This window comes from Hemicordylus capensis, chromosome 5, assembly GCF_027244095.1.
Source record: "Hemicordylus capensis ecotype Gifberg chromosome 5, rHemCap1.1.pri, whole genome shotgun sequence".
NCBI lineage: Eukaryota > Metazoa > Chordata > Lepidosauria > Squamata > Cordylidae > Hemicordylus > Hemicordylus capensis.
Genome location: NC_069661.1, coordinates 149,931,194 through 149,954,694, shown reverse-complemented (window position 1 = coordinate 149,954,694; position 23,501 = coordinate 149,931,194). Strand labels below are relative to the sequence as shown.

The 23,501-nt window shown below is 41.9% G+C and overlaps 1 protein-coding gene across 4 annotated transcripts in view; it reads left to right on the top strand.

Annotated features, from left to right (window-relative positions):
- Positions 1–822: 822 nt before the first annotated feature.
- The window catches only part of DNAJC2 (DnaJ heat shock protein family (Hsp40) member C2), a 26,820-nt gene continuing 4,141 nt past the window's right edge, over positions 823–23,501 (top strand). For 2 of the 4 annotated variants that reach the window (XR_008307872.1, XM_053252466.1), the window contains exons 1-13: positions 829–1,022; positions 4,035–4,225; positions 5,978–6,053; positions 8,809–8,907; positions 9,803–9,944; positions 12,314–12,394; positions 13,365–13,430; positions 15,692–15,783; positions 15,877–15,998; positions 16,908–17,057; positions 21,660–21,748; positions 21,835–21,904; positions 22,933–23,117. Coding sequence is in view for 3 of the 4 variants with exons in the window: in XM_053252466.1 (XP_053108441.1) it covers positions 830–1,022; positions 4,035–4,225; positions 5,978–6,053; positions 8,809–8,907; positions 9,803–9,944; positions 12,314–12,394; positions 13,365–13,430; positions 15,692–15,783; positions 15,877–15,998; positions 16,908–17,057; positions 21,660–21,748; positions 21,835–21,904; positions 22,933–23,117 (1,556 nt within the window). In the remaining variant the exon portion in view is untranslated. Of the gene's footprint in view, positions 1,023–4,034; positions 4,226–5,977; positions 6,054–8,808; positions 8,908–9,802; positions 9,945–12,313; positions 12,395–13,364; positions 13,431–15,691; positions 15,784–15,876; positions 15,999–16,907; positions 17,058–21,659; positions 21,749–21,834; positions 21,905–22,932; positions 23,118–23,501 lie in introns of all 4 variants that reach the window. The other 2 variants (XM_053252464.1, XM_053252465.1) reach the window with 2 other exon arrangements.

Genomic DNA, 23,501 nt, shown 5'->3' with positions numbered 1-23,501 from the left:
TGATTCTAAATGGAAAGCTACCATGGACATAAGAAATACCATAGAGACAGAAAAAGATGACACAGTGTGCTACAGAACTTGCGGTTTAGGGTGGCATACAGATTTTCTCCCCTCCGGGATTCACCAACAGGATGCTTACTGTTTTGGACTTACGATTGTTACTGTTTTTAAGCACTAGCAGGATTGCGAACTTTAATAATCATATAACACCTATTTCCGCAACTGAATTTGAGTGGTTGTAGACAACTGGACTAAGTTAATCACGACTAAGCACCACTAAAATGAGTGAAACAAGTTAGTCATAACTAACTCAAGACCCATGGATTTTCCATTTAGTCCTGGCTAACTGTATTTGGATCCTGCCTAGCACACAGCCCTACTCCAGCAACCCAAATACCCTCCTAAAAAGGCGGGTCTTGGCTAACGCGATCCCAGTGCTAGCCCCTGAAGTCTTAGGGGGAAGGGGATAGACGAGACACATTTGGGGACGTGCAGCTTGGCGTGCCGTAGTGCTGCAAGCGAAGTTACAAAGGTTGTCATAAACGAGCCCCTTGTGCATCTGAGGAGGAAGTAGTGAAATCTTAAGTGGCAGGGGATAAGAACGCACTAGCGTGCCAGAAAACCCAACCGGGCAGGGCTCGTTGATGGGCAGGGGAAGGTAGTGCTACACCCCCTCCTCTCTTTGCAAATGGCCATTCTTTCGAGGCTGGCTGGTGCAAGGAGTGCGTTCGTATTATGACGGCATTCAGGAAGGAGGGAGCCTTCCTCCTGCCCCCGACAAGCCGCAGGAAAAGGAGGCAAGCGAAAAAGGAAGCTAGAGCGACTCACGATGACCCGGAAGTGGTTGCCGGGTCCCTCCATGCGCCGGCACTTGGCAACCACCGACCAGGGCCGAGAGAACACGCTTGAGCCCCAGCAGCCGCCCAGCCCTGACTTTGAGGGGGACTCCCCAGTTGCTGCCGTGATGCTGCGGGGGGCGCCTGAGGGGCAGGTCACCGCCGTCACCAGAGCCCTGTCTGCGGGTACGTGACGTCCGGCCCCGCTTTGCCTCTCTGCCCCCTTCCTCTTGCCGAGCACCCTGCTGCGAGCGGCTGGGCTGGTCCCGTCCCGGTTCAGGCAGCAAAGGCCTTGGAGTCTGGGCAGTGGGGACCTGGGTCGCTGCCCTTCGCATTGCCTCCCTCCCCGCCCCGCTTCTGTCTATTTATATATACAACTCTAGGCGGTGTTTTCCTCCTTCTTTAAAAAAAAAAAAAAAAGCGTCGCGGGTGTATTACTTGGGTTATTCTTGGTTTCTCAAAACAGTCCTTGTGGGTTGAAACCCTCTGTCTCCAACGAGAGATATTATGATGTATTATTTATTTTTCTGTGTAAACCGCTTTAATAACTTTGGTTGGTGAGCGGTATATAAACATTGTAGTAGTAGAGGCGTCGTTTCTGCTGCTCTCTTGCGATTATGATGATCCTAGAGTGCTTTTTTACTTACTCACACACGGGTGTTTGTGCCTTTGACGACTACATATGAGCAGACATTCCCCAAGCTCAGCTTTTTCCAGCATTGTAGATCCACATCAGGAGGGGCCGTCCCTGTTGGATTTCTGCCTACTTGCAGCTATCAAAGACTAGAAAGCCCTGTGGGGGTTGGGAAGGTAACAACCCTAGATTGTGCTGAAACCTGAAGAATCTTGTTTTGTTTTAGGAGCTATGCATGGGCTGAATAAAGAGTTGATAACTTTTGTGCCTATTATGTAATAAGAGAAGAACAAATTGAGTTATCTTCTTTCTTGAGAGACATCTCTCCTATTTTAATGACATTCACTGGAACAGTTATTTCATTATAACCCGCACAACCACCCTATATTGTAAGTTAACTAGATAAAAGCCACAATCTGGTAGAACCAACCAAAATAACATACAGCTTTTGCCTGAGCAAAAAGCTTTTGAGTGAACATAAGAACAGCCCTGCTGGATCAGGCGCAAGACCCATCTAATCCAGCATCCTGTAAATTCACACAGTGGCCCACCAGATGCTGCTCGAAGCCACAGGCAAGAGTTGAGGGCATGCCCTCTCAGAGGGCATGCCTTTGAGGCTGGAGGTGGCCTATAGCCCTCCAACTAGTAGCCGATGATAGACTTCTCCTCCATGAAGTTATTCAAGCCCCCTTAAAGCCATCCAGGTTGTTGGCTGTCACCACATCTTGTGGCAGAGAATTCCAGAAGTTGATTATGAGTGCTCTGCAACTATTCATCCAGTTGGATGTTAAGCCAAACAACTCCCTGATAAGTTGCAGAGAACTTGAAAGCTTATTGTTGAAAACATTTGGTTTGGTCCTAGTAAGAAAATTATCAAATTGAGCCTTTGAGACTTGCACTACTGAATGCTTAATACACTTGTAAGTATGGTATTGTTCTACTGATGAAGCAGATGTATGGACTCCAGAGATTATTGTTTCTTTTTCCCTGCTGCTGAAGAATGTGATGTTTTGCTACACTCTGACTTTATTTCTGTGTGTGTGAACACAAACCTACAGGGCACTAGGTTTTTCCATTTACTCCTATTAAAGGTTCTTTTTTTCTTCTTTACAAAATTTTGCTGCTGTATAAACTTTGTCATAAGTTGTCAGTAAACCCATCCTTAAAAATCCCATCAGCAAAAATTCATCACAAATCATATTATGAAAAACAGACAAGTATAGATTTGAAAAGAAGTCATAAAGAAAGTATAATAGTTTGTTTTAAAATAAGTGGCATTTTAGTTGGTTAGCTGTATTACAAATGATGCATTACTGATTTTGCAACAGTGTGCCAGTGGTGTAGCAGATGTTATATTCAACGTCCCCTGCCCACCTTAACCCTCCCGAATTCGTCATGAAACCTTTGTTTGCTGTGGAAAAAATACTTCTGTGATACTGCAGACATTTAAACTTGCTCAAATTAATTATTAAAATGCATTCAGTTCTATGGGTATGCTTAAATATTTTCAGTATATTAACTTACGTATTTCTAGCCCTTCAGATTATAGATTTCCTCCCCCATGGGCTGATTTTATTTCACTGGAGGTATTCCAGTTTCTAATTTACCAAGTACATTGACTGTGCTCACAAAAGTTCCAGAATTCTGCATATATAGTAATTCAGTTTACTCCCATTCACTATGGTCCAATTATAACAATATATATGTACAATTCACAGCTGCTTATATGGGACAATAATCTGGGAATGTTTTGCCATCGATTAAGCTATCTAGACTGTTTTACATTAGGCAAAATAGTAACTTTTGGCAAAATTAATACATGCATATTAAATAATCCAGAGTCTAGTGCTCAGGTGAATTTGAAAATTCAAGATTGGAAATCTAGCCAAATCGATTTATGACTGGACAGGTCAGCAAATTACAAAATTGGTCCTGTATGTGGAACTGTGGCATACAAAGAAATAGAGCCATCTAAAACACTCCAACAAATTAATAGCTTTATTAAAATGCCTATTGAAACAAAAAATGTAGGCTATGTAAAGTCTAAATGGATCAAGAGCTTAATGAACCAAGATAAAACAAAAGAAATACTATTCCACATAAAGTGCAGCATTTGATTGGTGTGCTTCCACCTACACTGCTGCATGGGTCAGGAACAACGTCAGTGCAGTTGCACTCTTGCACAACTGCATCAATACTTCTGACCCACACTGCACTGTATTTGGACTACTGTTCTCAACAGCCATAAAAACATCCAAAGAATATTTTCAAAGAAGAAAAAGAGTTCAATCACTCTCAGCAAGCAAAAAATGCCTACGTGAACCGCCAAGTTTTAAATAGCTTACAGGGATGCCAACAAAGAAGTGGCCAAAAGAGGTTCCAATGGCAATATGTTCCATAGTGTAAGCACCACCAAAGAGAAGAGCATCTTTTTCCTCACAGTCCCCTGTTCAAAAGCCAGGACATGGAACAGCACCCCACTCCCCTCCAGGTCTGAGGGAACAAGGAGGGATATGTATTGAGTGTCATTTATGTTTCCTATGGCCTTATGTTTTCTTTCACAGCTTCTGTGCTCTGCCAAGTTGAACCTGTGGGAAGATGGTTTGAAGCATTTATTAAGAGGAGAAACATACACGTTTCTGCCTCTTTCCAGGAGCTGGAGGATGAGAAAGAGCTCTCCGAAGAGTCGGGAGATGAAGAATTACAGCTGGAAGAATTTCCTATGTTAAAAACACTTGATCCAAAGGACTGGAAGGTATATTATTAAATGTAATCATATTTGCTCACAGTTTAAGTGAAAGTTTAATGACACTTTCCAGCAGTTAAGATTAATCTGAAACATTGCTCTTCTCTAATATTTTATGCTATCTTGAGAATTGTTTTTCTTTTATTCAATGTGACATTGAGGTCATTCACACAAGTGAAAACTGTTCTTCCCAGGTCTGGGAGCTATGTGTGCTCCTAATTTTCAGTTGTGTGAGTCCAAACAACTAGGTAGAAGGAGGGAGACGTGATTGTGTGGAAGCAAGGTAGGAGGAAAACCTGGGTAGTTTTTCCGCCTGCTTTCCGCACAATGGCCCGGTTCAGATGTAACAGCCCCTTCCCCCTGCTCTCCCATCCGCGTTAGGAGGCTGCGGGGAGCTGCTTCTCTGTAAGCGAGGCTGCAGAGAGGCAGGGCTTTGTGGGCTTCCTTCTTTCCTGAAGGACAGTCCGCACAGCCATTCGGGCTGGAGTGAGGGAGGAACTATGGTGTTAGCGTTTGAATGTAATGCTGGCACTGCAGAAATGGAGTTTGCGGTGGCAAAACTCCACTATGTCTGAAGGTTCAGAGTGGAGTTTGGCGAGGGAAACTGTGGGTCACTTTTCCCCACAAACTCCATTTCCCTGATTTTGGATGTTAGTTAGGAAACCGGAGGTGAAGGGAAACCTCCAGTTTCCTATTATGTCTGAACCGGGCCAATCACTTCTCTTTCCTCCTACCTAGTTGATCGTGCACACAACTCCCAAACCTGGGTAGAACACAGTTTTCATTTATGTGAATGACTTCGTCTGATGAAATATTTATATTGAAAAATAATGTGAACTTTAGATAATGTTATGAAAGTGACGTCATCAGGTTGATAGATTTGAGCTGAATTTTGTTCAGAGCATAGCAATTTTTTTACTTTATGAAAATTAAGTTTCCCTTTCTTGTGGAACTGAGTTACTTGATAGCATTTTGGGCCATCTCTTCTTTTCAGATTGGTATTGGGTTGTATTTACAAAGTGGCATTTCTTCTGTTGAGTAATAATCACTCAGTTATTCCAAATTAGCAGCTCTTTGTCAATGAGTCTAGTAGAGAAAATGGAAGATCGAGGAGGTTAGGAATTATTATAAAAGTATGAAGGACGAATAACAAATATGGTAACAGTAATAATGTGGAATACTATTGAATTCTGTGCTCTAAAATTCCAGGAGACAGATGTTACTTCTAGCTTGTGCTGTTATTTGTACATACAGTACCTGTTGTTAGGAATTTACTTGTTGCTGCTGTGTTCACTTTACTTTTGGCAGCTGTTCATAGAAAAGCACAGCACAACTCTAAATGTGTGCTTTTGCTCCCTCTGTTGCACCTAAGAGTATAAAAAGCTCAATACTAATCTAGAGCCTGAAGTGACGGAGGGGGAAATGCTGTATGGATAGGGGAAGGGCAGTGAGCACAGTGCTGACAGGCAGAGAAGCAAAGCTGCTTGGTTGCTTCCCTTGAGTAGCTGCTATTCACCATAGATGAGTGGCAGATAATGTTTCTGTAATAAAGCTGTTTATTTACCACTATTCTGCTAGTAATTGCAACTATAATATCTTGTAAAACTGACCTAATGTTTAAGTAGCTATATATTTATGCTTTGCCAGAATTTGAAGGAATTCCATATTATTATTATTTTGATCTCATTACATTGGTTCCATGACTTTTTATTGCTAAATTACAGATGGGTGGCAGCTGCTAATATGTATTTCTTTCTTTAGAATCAAGATCACTATTCCATTCTTGGGCTTGGGCATATAAGGTACAAGGCCTCTCAGAAACAAATCAAAGCAGCTCGTAAGTATCTGGCATTAATTCTTGTTCAAGATTCTTTCACTTGTGTGGACAGTTCTATGCTTTCTTTAATTCAAAAATGTTAGTTTCATAAATGAAAAACATTTTAAATTAATGGACACCTCAAAATCTCAGTTGTGCATCCGTTTATGGCAACAGCTCATAGGATTTGATGTAAGGCTCCTAGTGCTGACATGAGAAGGCAACTCCTTCTCCCTAACCTAATCTTGCTCTTTTTGCCAAGAACTGGATTGCACTCTGATGGCAGCAGCACAGCTGTTGCAGTGACCCATCGATTGGACTGTTGGCTTCAACTGTGCTTGAGGGAAAAGAAATTGGTTAGAATCCAGTATGGGCAGTCAAATAGAACATAGTTAAGTTACACAGTTCTGAAAAGCAGTAAATATATTTTACATTTACATCATGAAGGATTATTGTTGACTAAAACCAGGGCGGATAAAATCAATGATTTTAAAAATTTAAATCTGATTTATTTGGGGTTTTTCTTAAAAATGTAAAAAATACTAAATTTCCATTTCTCATGTAAAAAGTAACATGGTTAAATCTCATCACAAACATCTTACATCACCACTTTCAGTTTCCTAAAAATGGAGAATGATTCTCTGTTACACACATTGAGTTGCCTACCAATCAAACATGAGCATTCATTTCAGTTAGTGGTGTGCACGGAACCACTGCGGCGCGGTCTGGCACTGAGGAGGGTCTACCTTTAAGGGCGGGGGGGGGGTAGTACATACCCCTCCCACCGCTCTTCCACCTCCGGTGCTGCATTTAGGATTGAAGTTTTGGGGGCAGCAGCGTTCCTCCCTGCCGCCCCTGTCCCCGTCGTTGCCCGGAAGTCACGTAAATACGAGCACGCATGCGACAGGCGCGCGCCACGACGGGTGCATGCATGCTCGTATTTATGCGACTTCCGGGCAACGACGGGGGCAGGGGCGGCAGGGAGGAATGCTGCCGCCCCCAAAACTTCAATCCTAAATGCAGCGCCGGAGGGGGAAGAGCGGCAGGAGGGGTTAGTACTACCCCCCCGCCCTTAAAGATAGACCCTCCCTCAGTGCCGGACCGGTCCGGTTCCGAACCGGTTCGGAGGCCTCCAATATGGCCTCCGAACCGGTTCGTGCACATCCCTAAAATTTCAGTTTCAGCTCATGAAAACAACTGTAGTTTGCCCAGCAACTACTAGCTCTTGAGCTTTCAGTTTCTGTTTCTAAACCTGCTTTTCATATGTAAAGATACAGGCTGGAAAGTAGTGTGGCTGCTTGGTGGTGAGGCTGGGCCATGTCAAAAGTTAAACAGAGACACAATATAGGAAAGGAGGTGGAATAGAAAAACAGGGGGCGGAGAAGGGAGGCATTATTCAGTACTCAGCTTCCTGTATTGCCCCACATTTGCCACTGAAAACCTGTCATAGCTTCTGGGCACACAAGACACCCTGTCTAAGAGTACTTTTGAAGAAATGTCTTTCCTGGGTAAAAAGGAAGATATGGCAAAAGTAAGCAGTACAACAAGGAGAAGCAGGGCAGCTTGGCATAGGTAATGAGTAAAGGTATTCATTACATTAAAAACCAGGTATTTTCTAAACAGTAAAAATCAAATCATCTAAAAATTTACATTAAAAGTACAGTATACCCTCCTAGATGTTGTAAATGCTTTATTGAGTTGTAAATTCACATATTTTAGTGATCAGATTTGCACCATTGTTTGAGAAATATGTGAAGAAATATTAGTGGGGAAACTTGGATTTAAATCAATGATTTAAACAGGGCTTTCCCCCCCTTAGTTATTTAAATCATTATTTAAATTCCCTTGATTTAAATCAACTCACTCTGGTTAAAACTATACAGAGATTATATCAGTGACCTTTCATGACCCCATCTGGAATTGTGTGCAGTCTCTCAGATTCCTGACACCTTACTTGTGCCATCTTTTTCCAGTTCAGAATCTCAGGATAGAATACAAACCCCAATACTAAAAGGCTGATAGCTGATTTATGTTGATTAAGCAGTTAAAATAAGTTGTCATACCATTAGGCTTGAGGTTTTACCATGCTTGGAGTAATTTACAACCCAAATGTATCTATCCAGAAGCAAACCCTGAAGCATTAAATTGATATTATTTCCTTGTAGACCTATGATTCCAACCTAAACCGCTAGTGCCTTGCATATGAAGAATTGCATTTTTTCATTAATTATGTATTAAATACATAATTATCCATCCCCAGCACAGTACCTCTAGTGAATGTTGCTGGTGTTTATCTTATGTTTCTTTTTAGATTGTGAGCCCTTTGGGGACAGGGTTCCATCTTATTTATTTATTATTCCTCTGTGTAAACTGTCCTGAGCCATTTTTGGAAGGGTGGTATAGAAATCAGATAAATAAATAAAAAAATAAAATAAAGTATAATCGGGTGTTAAGAAGTTTACTTAGTATGTATGGTGAGAAATAGATTCTTTAAATGTATGAAGCAATACCAAGTAACTATACTTTGCTATATTGTCTATGCTTTTGTGGAATATAAAGTGAGATGAGTTAGGGAAAGCCATTTTAAATAATTTGAGGACAGTTATGACTCCAAATGTAAGATTGTTAAACTTATAGAATTAAACTTATAGAATGTTCATCAAAATACAAGATAGCATTATTTGTTTCTGTTTAAAAGATGTGATGAGGGAGTATGTAAATCAGGATAAAAGAGATTGTGTTACTTTTGAATTCAGCAGTCTTTTAAAACCCATAGATAAAGCCATGGTCTTGAAACACCATCCAGACAAGCGAAAAGCAGCAGGAGAACAGATCGGTGAAGGTGACAATGACTATTTTACCTGTATAACAAAAGGTAAGAACTAGACTGATTATTAAAGTTCTATATATTATTGTCACTTTTATCTAATGTGTTTATATAGAAATATGCATGAAATAATCCAGTAGATTTGTATTGCTTATGTAAAATGTAATAAATTATTTGAAAGTCAGAAAAAGTTTCCTTTAGTTTGCTTCCAACAAATCCATTTCTTTGTCAATGAGAGGGCTTGTATGTGCTAACTTGACTCACAGAATTTGAAAATCAGTTAAATTATAGATTCTTTGTTTATGCACACAAATGTCACTTGTATAAAGAAGCTAATATAGTAGCTCAGGTCCGCAGTCACATATCTAATTACTCCTTGTGTCAGTGTTGGGCTTGAAGTGTTTCATTGATTTCCCATCATCTGCAGAATTGCAACAGCTTGGAAAACCTTTGGAGTATCAAGTGAGAAAGCTCATCCTCTGGTTGATGTAATAGTTATTTTTAGAATCATGCTGAATCATCTGCTTAGAAGTCCCAATTGTACACTTTAGCCATGTCATAGAAATACTTTGTGCATAACTTCTATTCTAGTACTTATTGGCAAATGCAGTCATTGGGATTCCTTGTTGGTTTGGTCTGGAGAGTTAGTAATATGTATAGTTATTATTTTGAAGCCTAGAGGCCCCCTTCCTAATTCCTCAGTGAACTAGATTTATGTTAGTTTCACAAAAGTACCATTTCTTAAATAGCTGTTAGTGTAAAAATTAACTTAGTGTTTTAATTTCATTCTCAGTAAGCTTGTTGAAAAGATCAAAATTGTTCTTTATCTCTCAGTTAAAACAGAATTCGGTTACCATTTTCATTCCATAAATTGATTACTTATTGTAAATCTTAGCATTTCTTTCCCATTATCTACTTGTAACCATGTAATCTCATTTTCCAGCCTATGAAATTTTGTCAGATCCTGTGAAGAGACGAGCATTTAATAGCATAGATCCTACTTTTGATAACACAGTTCCTTCTAAAAGTGAGGCAAAGGAAAATTTCTTTGAAGTTTTTTCACCAGTTTTTGAAAGAAATGCAAGGTAAGCTATATAGAAGTTGTTGGGAGTATCTCTGCTCCCACCACAGCATTAACAGTGACCTTTGCGTTAGCAGTGCCTGACACCCAGATTAGTATTCCACTGGCACAATGAGAGAAGTTGCATGCACTTAAGAAGTTTGTGGGGCTGCATGAAGTTGCTGTGCTCTGCAGTGCTGCATAGCCATTAGTGGAATATTGTCTCTGGAACAAGATTGCTCAGCCTGTTCTTTGCAGCTTGTCAACATCCTCCACTAGCACAGGAACTAGCCTGGAACAAATTTTCCTTTCAGCTGGTCTTGTGGTAGCAAGTATGACTTGTCCCCTTAGCTAAGCAGGGTCCACCCTGGTTGCATATGAAAGGGAGACTAGAAGTGTGAGCACTGCAAGATATTCCCCTCAGGGGATGGAGCTGCTAAGAGCAGAAAGATTCATGTTGCCTCCCTGGCTCCTCCAAGATAGGGCTGAGAGAGATTCCTGCCTGCAACCTTGGAGAAGCCGCTGCCAGTCTGTGAAGGCAATACTGAGCTATATAGACCAATGGTCTGACTCAGTATATGGCAGCTTCCTATGTTCCTGTGTCCTTACTCTACGCTAGGCCTGCTCAACTTAGGCCCCACCAGCTGTTTTTGGACTCCAGCTCCCATAATCCTGAGCCAGAGTGGCCAGTAGCCAGGGATTATGGGAGTTGTAAGCCACCATCTGCAGGAAGGCCAAAGTTGAACTGCCTTGCTCTATGTCCTTTCAGTAGCACAGCAGCCTTGCACTAGCACAAAACTAATCTGGGTGTAGGCCAGTGTCTTTTATCCCAGCTAGTTTGATAGCTTGAATATCTGCTTAATAGTGGTGAAAAACAGCAAAGTCCGTTATTTGAGATTTTACTGATAGTGTTTACAGAATGTTTAGGATGATGTGTTTCAGTTGAAACTAACATTTGGATGCAAAAGAAATTAGAATGGTTACTGCAACTTTCTTGCATGCAGAGTATGGAATTACTTCATAAGTATGGTAATATTATATTCTGTGAGGAAGTCAAAGCAGCTTCATCTCTGGCTGACTGTTGATTCCAAAAATATTGTAACTGCTTCCTGCAACCTAAGTTCTTTCGCCACTATACAGGTGAAACTCGGAAAATTAGAATATCGTGCAAAAGTCCATTAATTTCAGTAATGCAAATTAAAAGGTGAAACTGATATATGAGACAGACGCATTACATGCAAAGCGAGATAAGTCAAGCCTTAATTTGTTATAATTGTGATGATCATGGCGTACAGCTCATGAAAACCCCAAATCCACAATCTCAGAAAATTAGAATATTACATGGAACCAAGAAGACAAGGATTGTAGAATAGAACAGTATCGGACCTCTGAAAAGTATACAGTGTACTGTGCTTGATTGGCCAGCAAACTCGCCTGACCTGACCCCATAGAGAATCTATGGGGCATTGCCAAGAGAAGGATGAGAGACATGAGACCAAACAATGCAGAAGAGCTGAAGGCCGCTAATGAAGCATCCTGGTCTTCCATAACACCTCATCAGTGCCACAGGCTGATAGCATCCATGCCACGCCGCATTGAGGCAGTAATTGCTGCAAAAGGGGCCCAAACCAAGTACTGAATACACATGCATGCTTATACTTTTCAGAGGTCCGATATTGTTCTATTCTACAATCTTTGTCTTCTTGGTTCCATGTAATATTCTAATTTTCTGGGATTGTGGATTTGGGGTTTTCATGAGCTGTACGCCATGATCATCACAATGATAACAAATTAAGGCTTGACTTATCTCGCTTTGCATGTAATGCGTCTGTCTCATATATCAGTTTCACCTTTTAATTTGCATTACTGAAATTAATGGACTTTTGCACGATATTCTAATTTTCCGAGTTTCACCTGTAGATAGTTTCACAAGGCCTAGCCTTCAGGGTAGTGGGTAGATGATTTTCTCTATTTTGTTAGGGCAGGAGACAAGCTGCACCTGAATAATATCTGACCTCGGCCCAGAAATATGCCTTTTTACATCAGTGCTACATTGCATCTGATTGTTGTGGGTGTCTTTAAATGATACTGGTTGCTTAGAATGCGCGATCACAATATCCTGGGTCAGCTAACATCAGCACCATAGTTCAGCTCATGACAGAACATTGGCACTCTTGTTCTACCTAATTTCTAGTATTTACTTGTTGGGGCATCAAATATAAGAATTGGCTTGTTTATAATTTTGAAATTCCATTCAAATCAATAACGTTCAGATAATTAAACCTGAAAATCCACATATACGAGATTAAATTGTGAATGCATAATCAAATCAACTATTTCTGTGCAAGTTTTCATGTTAATGAATATTGTCTGTGCATCCCTTAATTGTTACAGATGGTCAAATAAGAAAAATGTACCTATACTTGGAGATATGGAATCATCATTTGAAGAGGTAGATGGATTTTATTCATTCTGGTAAGTGAGCTATGAATTTTTGCCCACAATTCATACCTACATTATAATGAGAGAGAAGAAAAACACAACAAATTATGAAAATCATATTACTTTCATCCTTGGTGGGTAGAAATATGAAACTGTGTGCATTAACTAAACTATTTACATGAAGAAGAATAAAGAAATGGTGGGTGGTGGTTGCTGAGGAGAGATTAAGATCCTGTTGCAGTTTCATTTTGGAGAGTTTTCCATGCAGACTGCACTAGGGATGTGCACAAGCCATTCATGTATCAACCAGCAGGTAGGGAGCAGTTCCCTTAAAAAGCAGGTAAAGAGCTCCTTACCTGCTTGTTCCCATCCCGCCGATTTATTTATACCAGTCTATATTAGAGACAGAGAGGAAGAGAGTGCAGTCTAGGGATATGCATGAGCTGGTATGGCGCCACCTCTGGGAAGTGCCGAACTGGCTAAACCACTGGCATTCAAACCAACTTGGCGGGCTGGGTAGTGGTTCCCTTAAAAAGCAGGTAGGAGCTCCTTACCTGCTTGTCCTCACCCTGCCAATTTTCCACCGGCAGTGCCCGCTCTCCACATGGGACTGCAGCACTGTTCCCTGTAGTCTCCATGCTACAGCGGTAGGGACATCTCAACAGTCTATGACAATGTCATCCAATGCAATTCAAAATGGCGGATGCGTGAAATTTTAGGTGCAAATGGGAACAGATCTGAATCCAATTTGCTACGGTTGTAGGGACACATAGGGACACCTCAGTGACGTAATTTGTGATGATGTCATCCATCCAAATTCAAGATGGTGGACATGTGGACATTTGAGGTGCAAGTGGGCTAATTTGTAAAGATGGTAATTATCAATTAAGAGTATAGTGAAAGGAAAGTAGTCAGGGTAGTTATTACTAGAAAAACTTGTAAACACTTTATTAAGGGCCAACAGTGTGATGACTTTCTCTTTTCTGACATTATTATATATTAGGTATAATTTTGATTCTTGGAGAGAGTTTTCTTACCTAGATGAAGAAGAAAAAGAAAAAGCAGAATGGTATGTAAATCAAAAGCTTCTTTTTGAAGGAGTGATTAATACAGCAAAAAAATTAATTGTGTGGTAACACATTCCAAGTGTGTTTCAGAAATGTAAGTAATTTATGAAAGATTAATAGCATGACAGTGTACAAGCATACAATAATCCAAGATAATTGAGAAGTCATAGTCAAAATACATTAATGTAGGTCTATTACGCATGTAACAATCCTTTCATATTCCAGTATGGTAAAGAGAGATATTATATTGGATTCCCCACCACCACCATCATTCTTTTAAGGCATATTAATGTGTACAGTGGTGATTCTACTCCAGGCGTGGAGGGAGGCTGGCGGCGGCCCTTGTTCAGTCGCCGCCATGGCCCCCTGGCCCAGTGTCTTACATCAGACGCAGGGGTCTGGCTAGCCAAGCCCCCATGTCTGACCTTAAAAGGGAAAGAAGGTCATTCCAGCTGCGCTGCCAATGCAGCACAGGCTGATTTGGGTCCTAAACAGGGCCACGCAGCCCCGTTTGGGAGCGAAATAACCCCCCCCCCCGCGTCTGATGTCAGACGCGGGGGGCGTGTCTGGGGCTGCAAGCCTAGGTTCTTTGAGCCTCTTCGCCCAATGGTGGCTCTACCCCTGTTCTGTTCCATGTTTAGTGATCAAGGGTACTGCACCAGGAGTGGTGGCTATTATGGATTTATCTAGAGAAAAGAGGATCTTGTTTTTTCAGGTAATAACAAATTTTGCAGTGTGCAGAAAAGAACAGTCCAAAATTAGCTCCAGTCTTTTTTGTGCCAGTACAGGAGAACCCCATTATTCGCATGGCTTCCATTCAGGGGGGCACCATGGAGGAAGCGAAAATGGGCCAAATAAAGTGCCCTACCTTGCTCCGTGAGTCTGTAGATTCCAGCCATGCTCCCCAAATCCCAAATGGGGGAAAATCATGACTTTTCCTGGTTTCCCCCCATTAATTTTTAATGAAATGAGCCACAAAATGGCTCCTGAACACAAAATAGCAGCTGGAAATTACCTCTGTGGTCATTTCTGGCCCTCTAGGATCCATGGATAGGCAGGTTTTAACCCTTTTGTAGTCACAGTTATAGAGGCTGAGTGTCTCTTTTTTTTTTTAACATCCACGGATATGCAGAACCGCGAATAGTGGAGTTCTCCTGTATCTCAGTACAGGTGACCTCTAACCCTGATCCTACAAAATGGCCCTGCTGGAAAATAGCAGCCAGAAATGACACTGGAAATCATTTCCAGTCACTCAAAACCATGGATAGGTGAATTTCACCTATTTTTCTACTTGCAGATAATGAAACTGGATCTCTAAGACCCAATCACAGATACACCAAACTGCAGCTATGGAGCCTGCAGATAACGAGGGCCACCTGTATTGTACTGGCAAAAGAACTGAATGCAAGGAAGGAGCAGATTGGATGACTTTTTGAATTTAGGAAAAATGTACCTGGACTAGGAGAGGGAAGGTTGGGAATGGTCAGCTAAAGGACAGCAGAAATGCCTGGGCACAGAGTTCAGAGATATATTCAGGTGATGCAGGTGACTAGCTAATAGCAAGTGTGCGTCCGGGCAATGAATATGATTTGTATGTAAGACTTACTTACTTACTTACTTACTTACTTACTTACTTACTTACTTACTTATTTATTTACTTACTTACTTAACACATTTGTATGCCACTTCAAACGCAAGTTGGGTTGGGGTAGAAAGTTATCTCTTTTCTATTAAACTGTGGTAGTAAAAGGATAAATGTGAGCTTCTAGTTAGTCACTCTGTTGGTGAAGATTCACCAATCCTGCCGCTCTGTTGAGGCCCGGTTGAATTTGTTGATGCAAGAGCAGTTAGGAAGGATGTGCATGAAGTGTTTCATGCAGCCGTGGGGGGCGGGGGCAAAGAATGGTAGCTTCAAAAGGAGGCACACAGGTCTCACCTGTTCCTCTGCGGCCCCACCGTGGCGCTGCGGCCCCACCGTGGCGCTGCAGCCACGCAGTGCAACTTCTTAGAACCAACAGTGGGGAGGCAGCGGTGGCGGAGGAGCAGGAAAGTCCTGTGTGCCTCCATTTAAAGTTCTGCTTGCCCCCTGCTGAAATGATTCAGCTGTGGCTGTAGTGAGGCGCTGAAACAATTCAGGCACATCCCTAGCAGTTAGAGATTGCTATCTGCGTGTAAATATCCTGTGGTTCCTATAGAACTTCACCAGAAATTGGTCTGAGCATCAGTGTACTTTTGACCTAACATGTTTAATTTCTCTTTGTAGTCGAGATGAAAGAAGGTGGATTGAAAAGCAGAACAGAGCAGCTAGAGCACTAAGGAAAAAGGAAGAAATGAACAGAATAAGGACTCTGGTTGGTAAGTGCAAGCTCAACTTTTTCCTGTAGACCATCTCATTAAATTTCAGCCTTTATATACTGCCTTCACAAATACTTCTCTTCCTTTTCTTAGACAATGCATACAGCTGTGATCCAAGAATTAAAAAGTTCAAGGAAGAAGAAAAAGCAAAGAAGGAAGCAGAAAAGAAAGCAAAGGTAGAAGCAAAACGAAAGGAACAGGAAGAGAAAGAGAGAGTAAGTTTCAAATTATACCTGTAAGAATTCAAATGTTTGTAAATACAGTACATACAAATTATTTAGTTTTGATGAAATTAAATATTGAAAGTTAGCTGAAGTGATAAGGTGGGTTCAGATGTAATGCTAAGCCATAATTAAATCATATTCTGGCTTGTTCAAACTGTGGTTAGAACAAACTGTGACTTGACAGGGTCAGATGCAGTTACAAATGGTGGTTTATTTTTAGCTAAGAATGGAAGCAGCACGCTTTCTCCTCTTGTGTGTGAGCCAAAGCTTATGCTTATAATGCTAAACCATGGTTTAATCATGGTCTAGCTTTGTATCTGAGTCTGCCCTTAATATTTCTGTGGCATTCTAAGCAGGGCTGTAAGAATTTTAGATTTTATTTAAAGTAAGTAAAGTTGTGCTGTTGAGTCGGTGTCAACTCCTGGCGACCACAGAGCCATGTGGCTGTCTTTGGTAGAATACAGGAGGGATTTACCATTGCTATCGCCCGCTCAGTATGCGATAGTGTCTTTCAGCATCTTGCTATATCGCTGCTGTCTGATATAGGTGTTTCCCATAGTCTGGGAAACATGCCAGTGGGGATTCGAACCAGCAACCTAGTGGTATGACTTGAGACAGGTGTGCAACCTCTTGCTCTGTAGACAGGTTACTTCTCTGCTGCACCATTAGGTGGCTAGAGTTTTTACACATAACATATGTGAACATGAATTGTGATTTCCTGGAAGATTTTATAAACTGCTTTTGTCAATTCTCTCTGCAGCAGTTAAGAGTAAAGGGTCATTGTTTAATAGAAGCAGCCAATTTTACATACTGGTGACAAAGAGCATCACAAACAGCATTTAGTTTGACGTGGTTCTGGTATCAGATTCAAGTGATTCCATTGTTTTTGTTTTGTCTCAGCAAAGGCAAGCAGAATTAGAAGCAGCACGGTTAGCAAAGGAGAAAGAAGAGGAAGAAATCAGACAACAAGCACTGCTGGTGAAAAAAGAGAAGGATATACAGAAAAAAGCAATTAAAAAAGAAAGGCAGAAACTGCGAACAACCTGCAAGGTATATGGCTATGGCTGTAGCTTTAAAAGTTATTGAGAATTTAAAAGCTTTCTAACTCTTAAATCCTAGATTGGCAGTCCAGAATAGCACTGTTCATTGGTCTTAATCCCAAAACAGAATACTTTGATTCCATGTCTAGTTGATAGCTTACAGTTCTCAGTGTAAAATACTAGTGTAAATATCCATCATCTTCAGCATCCATTTAGGGACTTAGACAAATTCATGGAGGAAAGGTCTATCAATGGCTACTAGTCTGGTGGCTTTGGGCCACCTCCAGCCTCAGAGGTACGATGCCTCTCAATACCAGTTGCAGAGGAGCAACAGCAGGAGAAAGGGCATGCCCTCACCTCTTGCCTGTGGGCTCCCCAGAGGCATCTGGTGGACCACTGTGTGAAACAGGATACTGGACGAGATAGGCCTTGGGCCTGATCCAGCAGGGCTGTTCTTACGTTCTTGTGTAGGCAAGCCACAAAAGTGATCCTAGATGTATGTGGTTTAAGAAAGGAATACTGAACTTACTAGGGCCAAGTTCAGATGTAGCATGAAACCAGAGGTTGGTAAACCCACGGTTTCAATTTCTGACTGTGAATTGTGCCACAGACATTCGTCAAACTGTGGCCCGCCAACCTCCTATTGTAGGAGAGGGGAGCCCCTGCCTGATGCATTTTTGGAGTGCTCCACCTGATCTCGGCATAGAAGGGGCATTTAAACCCCTTTAAATGCCATGTCATGTCAGTGCTTCTTCTGACAGCGATGGCACTGCTGCCCCGCACCCACATAGTTGTGCACAAGCACAATTCTGCAGGGGGGGCATCTCGGGGGACCCAATTTCCTTGTTACTTAGGAAAGGGAGGGGGGCATGAAGACATCCTAGGACGAGATATGTAGATGAGGGAGGGCAAAAGAAACTGGAGAGTCTGTCCCACCTGGGATGATGTTGCGAAGGGTAACTTTGGCAAAGCAGCCCATGCAGACCCAACCAACATCCAGCTCCACTGGCAGCTTGCGCTCTCATGAGAGGGCCAGTCTACTGGGGAGGACCATGTGGCTGTGAGGGTGCTGGCCCTATCCAGCCCCCAGCACAGTGTCCCTCCAGTGGCTGTTGCTGGGGGGAGGTCTGTCGTGTTTCTTTTTTTGATTGTGAGTCTGTTGGGGAAAGCCATTTTATTTATATCTATGTAAAACGCTTTGGGAACTTTTGTTGAAAAGTGGTATATAAAAATTTGTTGTTGTTGCTATCTTCAGACTCCGTGATCACGAGTTTAGCCAACCCACCTAAGGGAGCCCGGTTTCTACAGGGCCCCCAACTCTCCATAGTAAAACAGAATCTCATTTAAAAAACAAAACCCGAAACCAATTCCCTGTGAAGCCTTGCACTCACCCAAAGGAGATGTTGACGCTTCATGTGCCTCTTGGACTGGCCACATGCGCGGATGGGGAAGATACTGGGACAAACCTTTATACCCATTCAAGATTCCCAGGTTTGGTCCAGCATTGCACTGTATGCAGATCGGCCAGCACAGGACTTTGCAGGAGAGGGAAGCCCCTGCTTTCCAGTGACCCCAGGAGAGCAGGATCACCGTTTCGGGGCAGGCAAGGCTACACATGTCCAGATGGGCAGACAGGCTGATAGTGACCATGCTTTGACAGCTACTTAGAGGCAGTCACCAAGACTAAGAGAGCAATAGCCGGCGTACCTGTTTCCTCTACACAGCAACCTTGCTCAATATCAAGCCCTAATGGCCTGTCACTTGTGAAAGAGTGGTCTATGGGACAAGCGGATGTTTTGCCATGTGGCATCAATAAAGTTTTTGCTTGGCAATTCTCAGTTGCTGGGGTGAAGGACATCTCTCTGGCTTATCCCTCTCATGTGCTCCAAGGCAAGACAGTTTTGATTAGCTAACAAGAAGAAACACATGCCTACTGGAGCCGGAGGAGGCTAACCCCGCCCCAGTTCTTTCTGTCCTGCATTGCTCCAGGCAGTCTCCAATTTATCTCTCTATTCTGATACCTTTTCTACTTTTTACAACTCACTTTCCCCTCAAAATTTTACTTCTTTCTGTTCCTTTTCACTGTCCTCATTGATATCCTTAAAAACAAAACACCCTTCTTTCGTTTTTAAGCCTTTCCCGACCATGCTTTCCCACCCCCACCTTTCCGCTGTGCTGGAGACCGCAAGACGGTGCATGGTGGTGCTGGTGCCCAGGGGTAAGGGCCAGAATGCTTTTCCTGGGGCATCCAGAGCGCCTAGTTCGCCCCCTCCTCAAGCGTCAGCACTGGCCGCTTTAAAGCCACCTGGGCTGAATGCCAACAAAGCGATTCTCCCACCTTCAGGCCACGAGACTCGCAGCAGAACGGCGCAACAAGCTTCAGGGAGCGGCTAGATGAAGGAGAGTGTGGAAACTCAAGGAGCTTCAAATTTAACCTCAAATTTAAGACAGGCAGCAGCTTTTCCCCTGGCAGAATCTCCTCCCACTTCAGCAGAGTTGAGGGCTTGGAGAACTTCAGGAAAGGCAGGCGCAGCGGCAGCAAAGGGCTCCGTAATGGCATGAGCGAACAAAAATAGCACCAAAAACGGAGAACTGCCCTTAGATGTAGAGGAGACCCTCCTGTACTTTCTTGATTTTTTTTTGTTCTTTTTAACTGGTTTGATCTGGATGGTGTCCACTATTGCATTTTTTAGCCATGCCTGCCAGTCAGGGGGACTGATTTCAATGAACCTGGATCTGACTCTGAGGGACCCATGAGGGGGCAGTTTACTCTCCCCAATCCAAGGCTGGGATCAGACTGAGAGATGGATGAAACCTCTCCTTGGGGAGAGCCTGTTTAAGGTACTCTACATTTCCCTGGATAAACTCATCTTTTAGACTGCAAGGTAATGATCTCCTTGTAATTCAAAATATCAGTTCAAACAGGGAAATGTACAGTACCTAAAACAGGCTCTCTTCTGGTCAACCTTGTGGAAGCTATTCTTTTGAAATCTGCTGTTTTTGAAACTATTGGATCTTTAGAAAACACTGCAAAACGTTTTTGTTTACTTGCTTTCTTTTTCTTTGATAAGCTGCCATAAAATAGGCAGGGTCAGGTTTACACAGATTTGTGGTTGCTTGGATTCTCTCCCTCCCATTCACTGTACTTCAGTGCATGTTTCTTCTGATGTAAGCTCCACTATGTTCAATGGGGCTTACTCTTAAGCAAGCATACATACGATTGCAACTGGCAAGAGGTATCATGGAACCATGGCCAGAGTAGAAAACAGTGTGCATGAGTAACATTTTATGCCATTGAAACACCTGGTGTTCCTAAGACAGTTAAGTGGCTCTGTTCTCACGCCTCAGGATATTTTCTCATGTATGGATACACTTCATGGGATGCAACTGTGTGAGGGCAATACCCTTCTCTACATATGGCTTTATTATTGTGAACTGCTTTGAGTACCATTATGGTTGAAAAGTGGTATGCAAGTATTAAAATTCTTGTGGAGGAATTACTTTAAAAGCAGGAAAGTGGCCCTGCAATTTAAGCTGAATGTCCTGAACTTACTCCTCATCTCCCAGTTGTGTTACAGTCTGACTAACCTGATAACAGGCAATTTATTCATCATAACTGGGAACTTGTGGGATTTCTTCTATTTTGGAATAAAACATTCAATAACTAGATAACATAACAATATGTGAACTTGCCCCAACTAATTTCTTTCAAGCAACTGTCAAGGCTTGCAGTGTAAACATACACCCATCCACAGCTAAGTAATTCATGGATTTTTCTTGGGTAAGGCAAGATATCTGCCACTGCTATCTTCCATTTCTTACTCAAGGGGATCAAGATTAGTACTGACAAAACTTAGAAATTTGCACTTGATTTTCCAAAGTAAAATCTATCAACATAGTATGAAGAGGCTGTGTGTTTGGAAAATATAACATAATACAGCTTTTGATGACATTGGACAAGATTCAGGTTAAGTTAGTCATGAGTAAGCACAATTGAAATGAATGGGACAAATTAGTCATGAGTCCCATTAATTAATTAGTTTAAACAGCCATGAAAGCTATTCATGTAACTGTGGAGTATTTATTTACTAGTTGATCCGGTGCAGAGCATCTGCGCCCCTAGCACCTGCGCCACTGCTGCTTACTCCACCCCCACCCCTGCCACTGCTTTTTTGCCTGCCCGCCCCCACCGCATTCTTCCCCTCCCTGCCCATCTTCGCCGCCCGCCATCTTCTTCCTTCTCTGCCCACCGGCAACCTGTTGCCCCCTGCCCACCATCTTCTTCCTTCCCCGGCCACCCCCTGCCCATCTTCTTGTTTCCCTGCCCACCGCCATTTTCTTTGGCTGGCACCATTTGCCACTGGGTTTTGTTTGTTTGTTTTCTTGCCCGCTGGCAGGCTGCCACTGCCATTTTCTTTCCCCCACCCATCTTGTGGCTATCCGGCAGTTCTCTGAACTCTCATGAGAGCTGCCACACATGGGGTTAGCCACGGGTATGCCTTAGACAAATATATATAAAGAAGAAGATGGCCATAGGGCGTGGAGGGCGTATTCCTTGATAACTCAGTTTTCCTATAATCTGAAGGTAAAACATGTGGTTTTCTGCTTTCAGAACTGGAATTACTTTTCTGACAATGAAGCAGAGTGTGTGAAGATGATGGAAGAAGTAGAAAAGCTGTGTGACCGTCTGGAGTTGACAAGGTATGCTTTCCTGACCTACACACTACGTATTTTTTACCGTCAACTTTCTACTAGATCTGAAATATCGTTCAATAATTTATTTTTAGTCTGCAGTGCTTGAACGAAGCACTTACATCCACAACAAGGGAAGAAGGAAAGGCTGCTGTAGAAAAACAGGTAATTATTAATCTTTTGCCTTGTAACAGTGAATCAACATAATGACAATACTGAGATGAGCTTATTAAGCCATATGAATACTGACTATGTGTTATGTCATGTAGGAAACAACGTGCCTTGTGGAATTACATTTCTAAAGAGAAAATACGCAGCTGCTTATATAACTAACACCACCTAGTTTTATTGCATTTGCTAAACTAGCTGAATCTTAACTATATTCAGAATGCAAGAGCAGTATATTATCTAAAAATTACATAAATCTGTGTGAACAACACTTGCATACACATGCTGTATATGTTATTGTTTATAAGCCGCACTGAGTCCTGTGGGAGTAGGGCGACATATAAATCTAAATAAATAAATAATAGGGGGGAAATGGGTTACTATCTCCCCCCCCCTTTCATTCTTGGAGAGTGAGAGGTAATTTAAAACCTCTGGGCAGTATATTTAAGACTTTTTGAAAGGGTGAGGAACTTGTGTGATCAAATATGGTGCACTCTGTATGCAAAGAGATTCATATTCTCCAGCAGAATTCTCAACTGACTGAGAGCAAAAGGACTGCTTGTTTTATTATGCTACTAAACTGAATAGCTGAACCGAAAACTTCATCTTAAAGGCCTAACTCTCTCACTCCATTGTGGCTACATCAAGTACATGTGGTGAAACCCTGAACCCATAAATAGATGAAAACATTCCTCCTTTCTTGGGAATTATCCATCAGAATTAGAAATTTAGTCTAAAAGCAATTTGCCCAGATCTTGAATAAATCTTGTGTAATCATTTTGGGATTTATGACACATTAGAATTATAAGAATTTTTTTAGAATTACTATGCAGTTGCTATCCTTTTTTTTTACAGTAAATCTAATTTTTCTGTTATTTTGGAAATCAATGGACTTCTTCTCCCACAGTAACATTCGGAACAAAAAGAACCCAGGGATTTGTGGCAATTGCATAACATCTTGGGAAAAGGGTTTTGTGTTTGCACTAACTCAGTACTAAAACGTCTGTGTTTTTATATTCATATAGATAGATGAAGTGAATGAACAGATAAGGAGGGAAAAAGAAGAAGCAGATGCTCGTATGCGACAAGCAACAAAGGGCTCTGAAAAATCAACAGGTGGAGGCATAGGTGGAAGTAAGAACTGGTCTGAAGATGACTTGCAATTACTAATTAAAGCGGTAAACCTCTTTCCTGCTGGAACAAATTCAAGGTATATATATATAATGATTTATCATTATTAATTATTAATTACTACTACTATTGAGCAGCATATGTATATATACATGGCTTGGGCCCATGGTGTTGAAGAAAGTGCCTCCTTTGTCATGAACCCTGCCGCCCACTGAGATCATCAGGAGAGGTCTGGCTGCAAATACCACTGGTTTGCTTGGTGATGAGTTGGAATCAGGCCTTCTCCATAGCCATCCCGGGACTTTGGAATGCGCTCCCTGTTAGAATAAGAGCTTCCCCTTCTTCGGGCTTTTAGTTAATTAAATGAGTGCTCTTCTGTGTTCTGTTTTTAATGGTTTTAATTTTTTTTTTTAAATGTAGACTGCCTACAGATGTTTTGTATCAGTTTATAAATCCACACTTT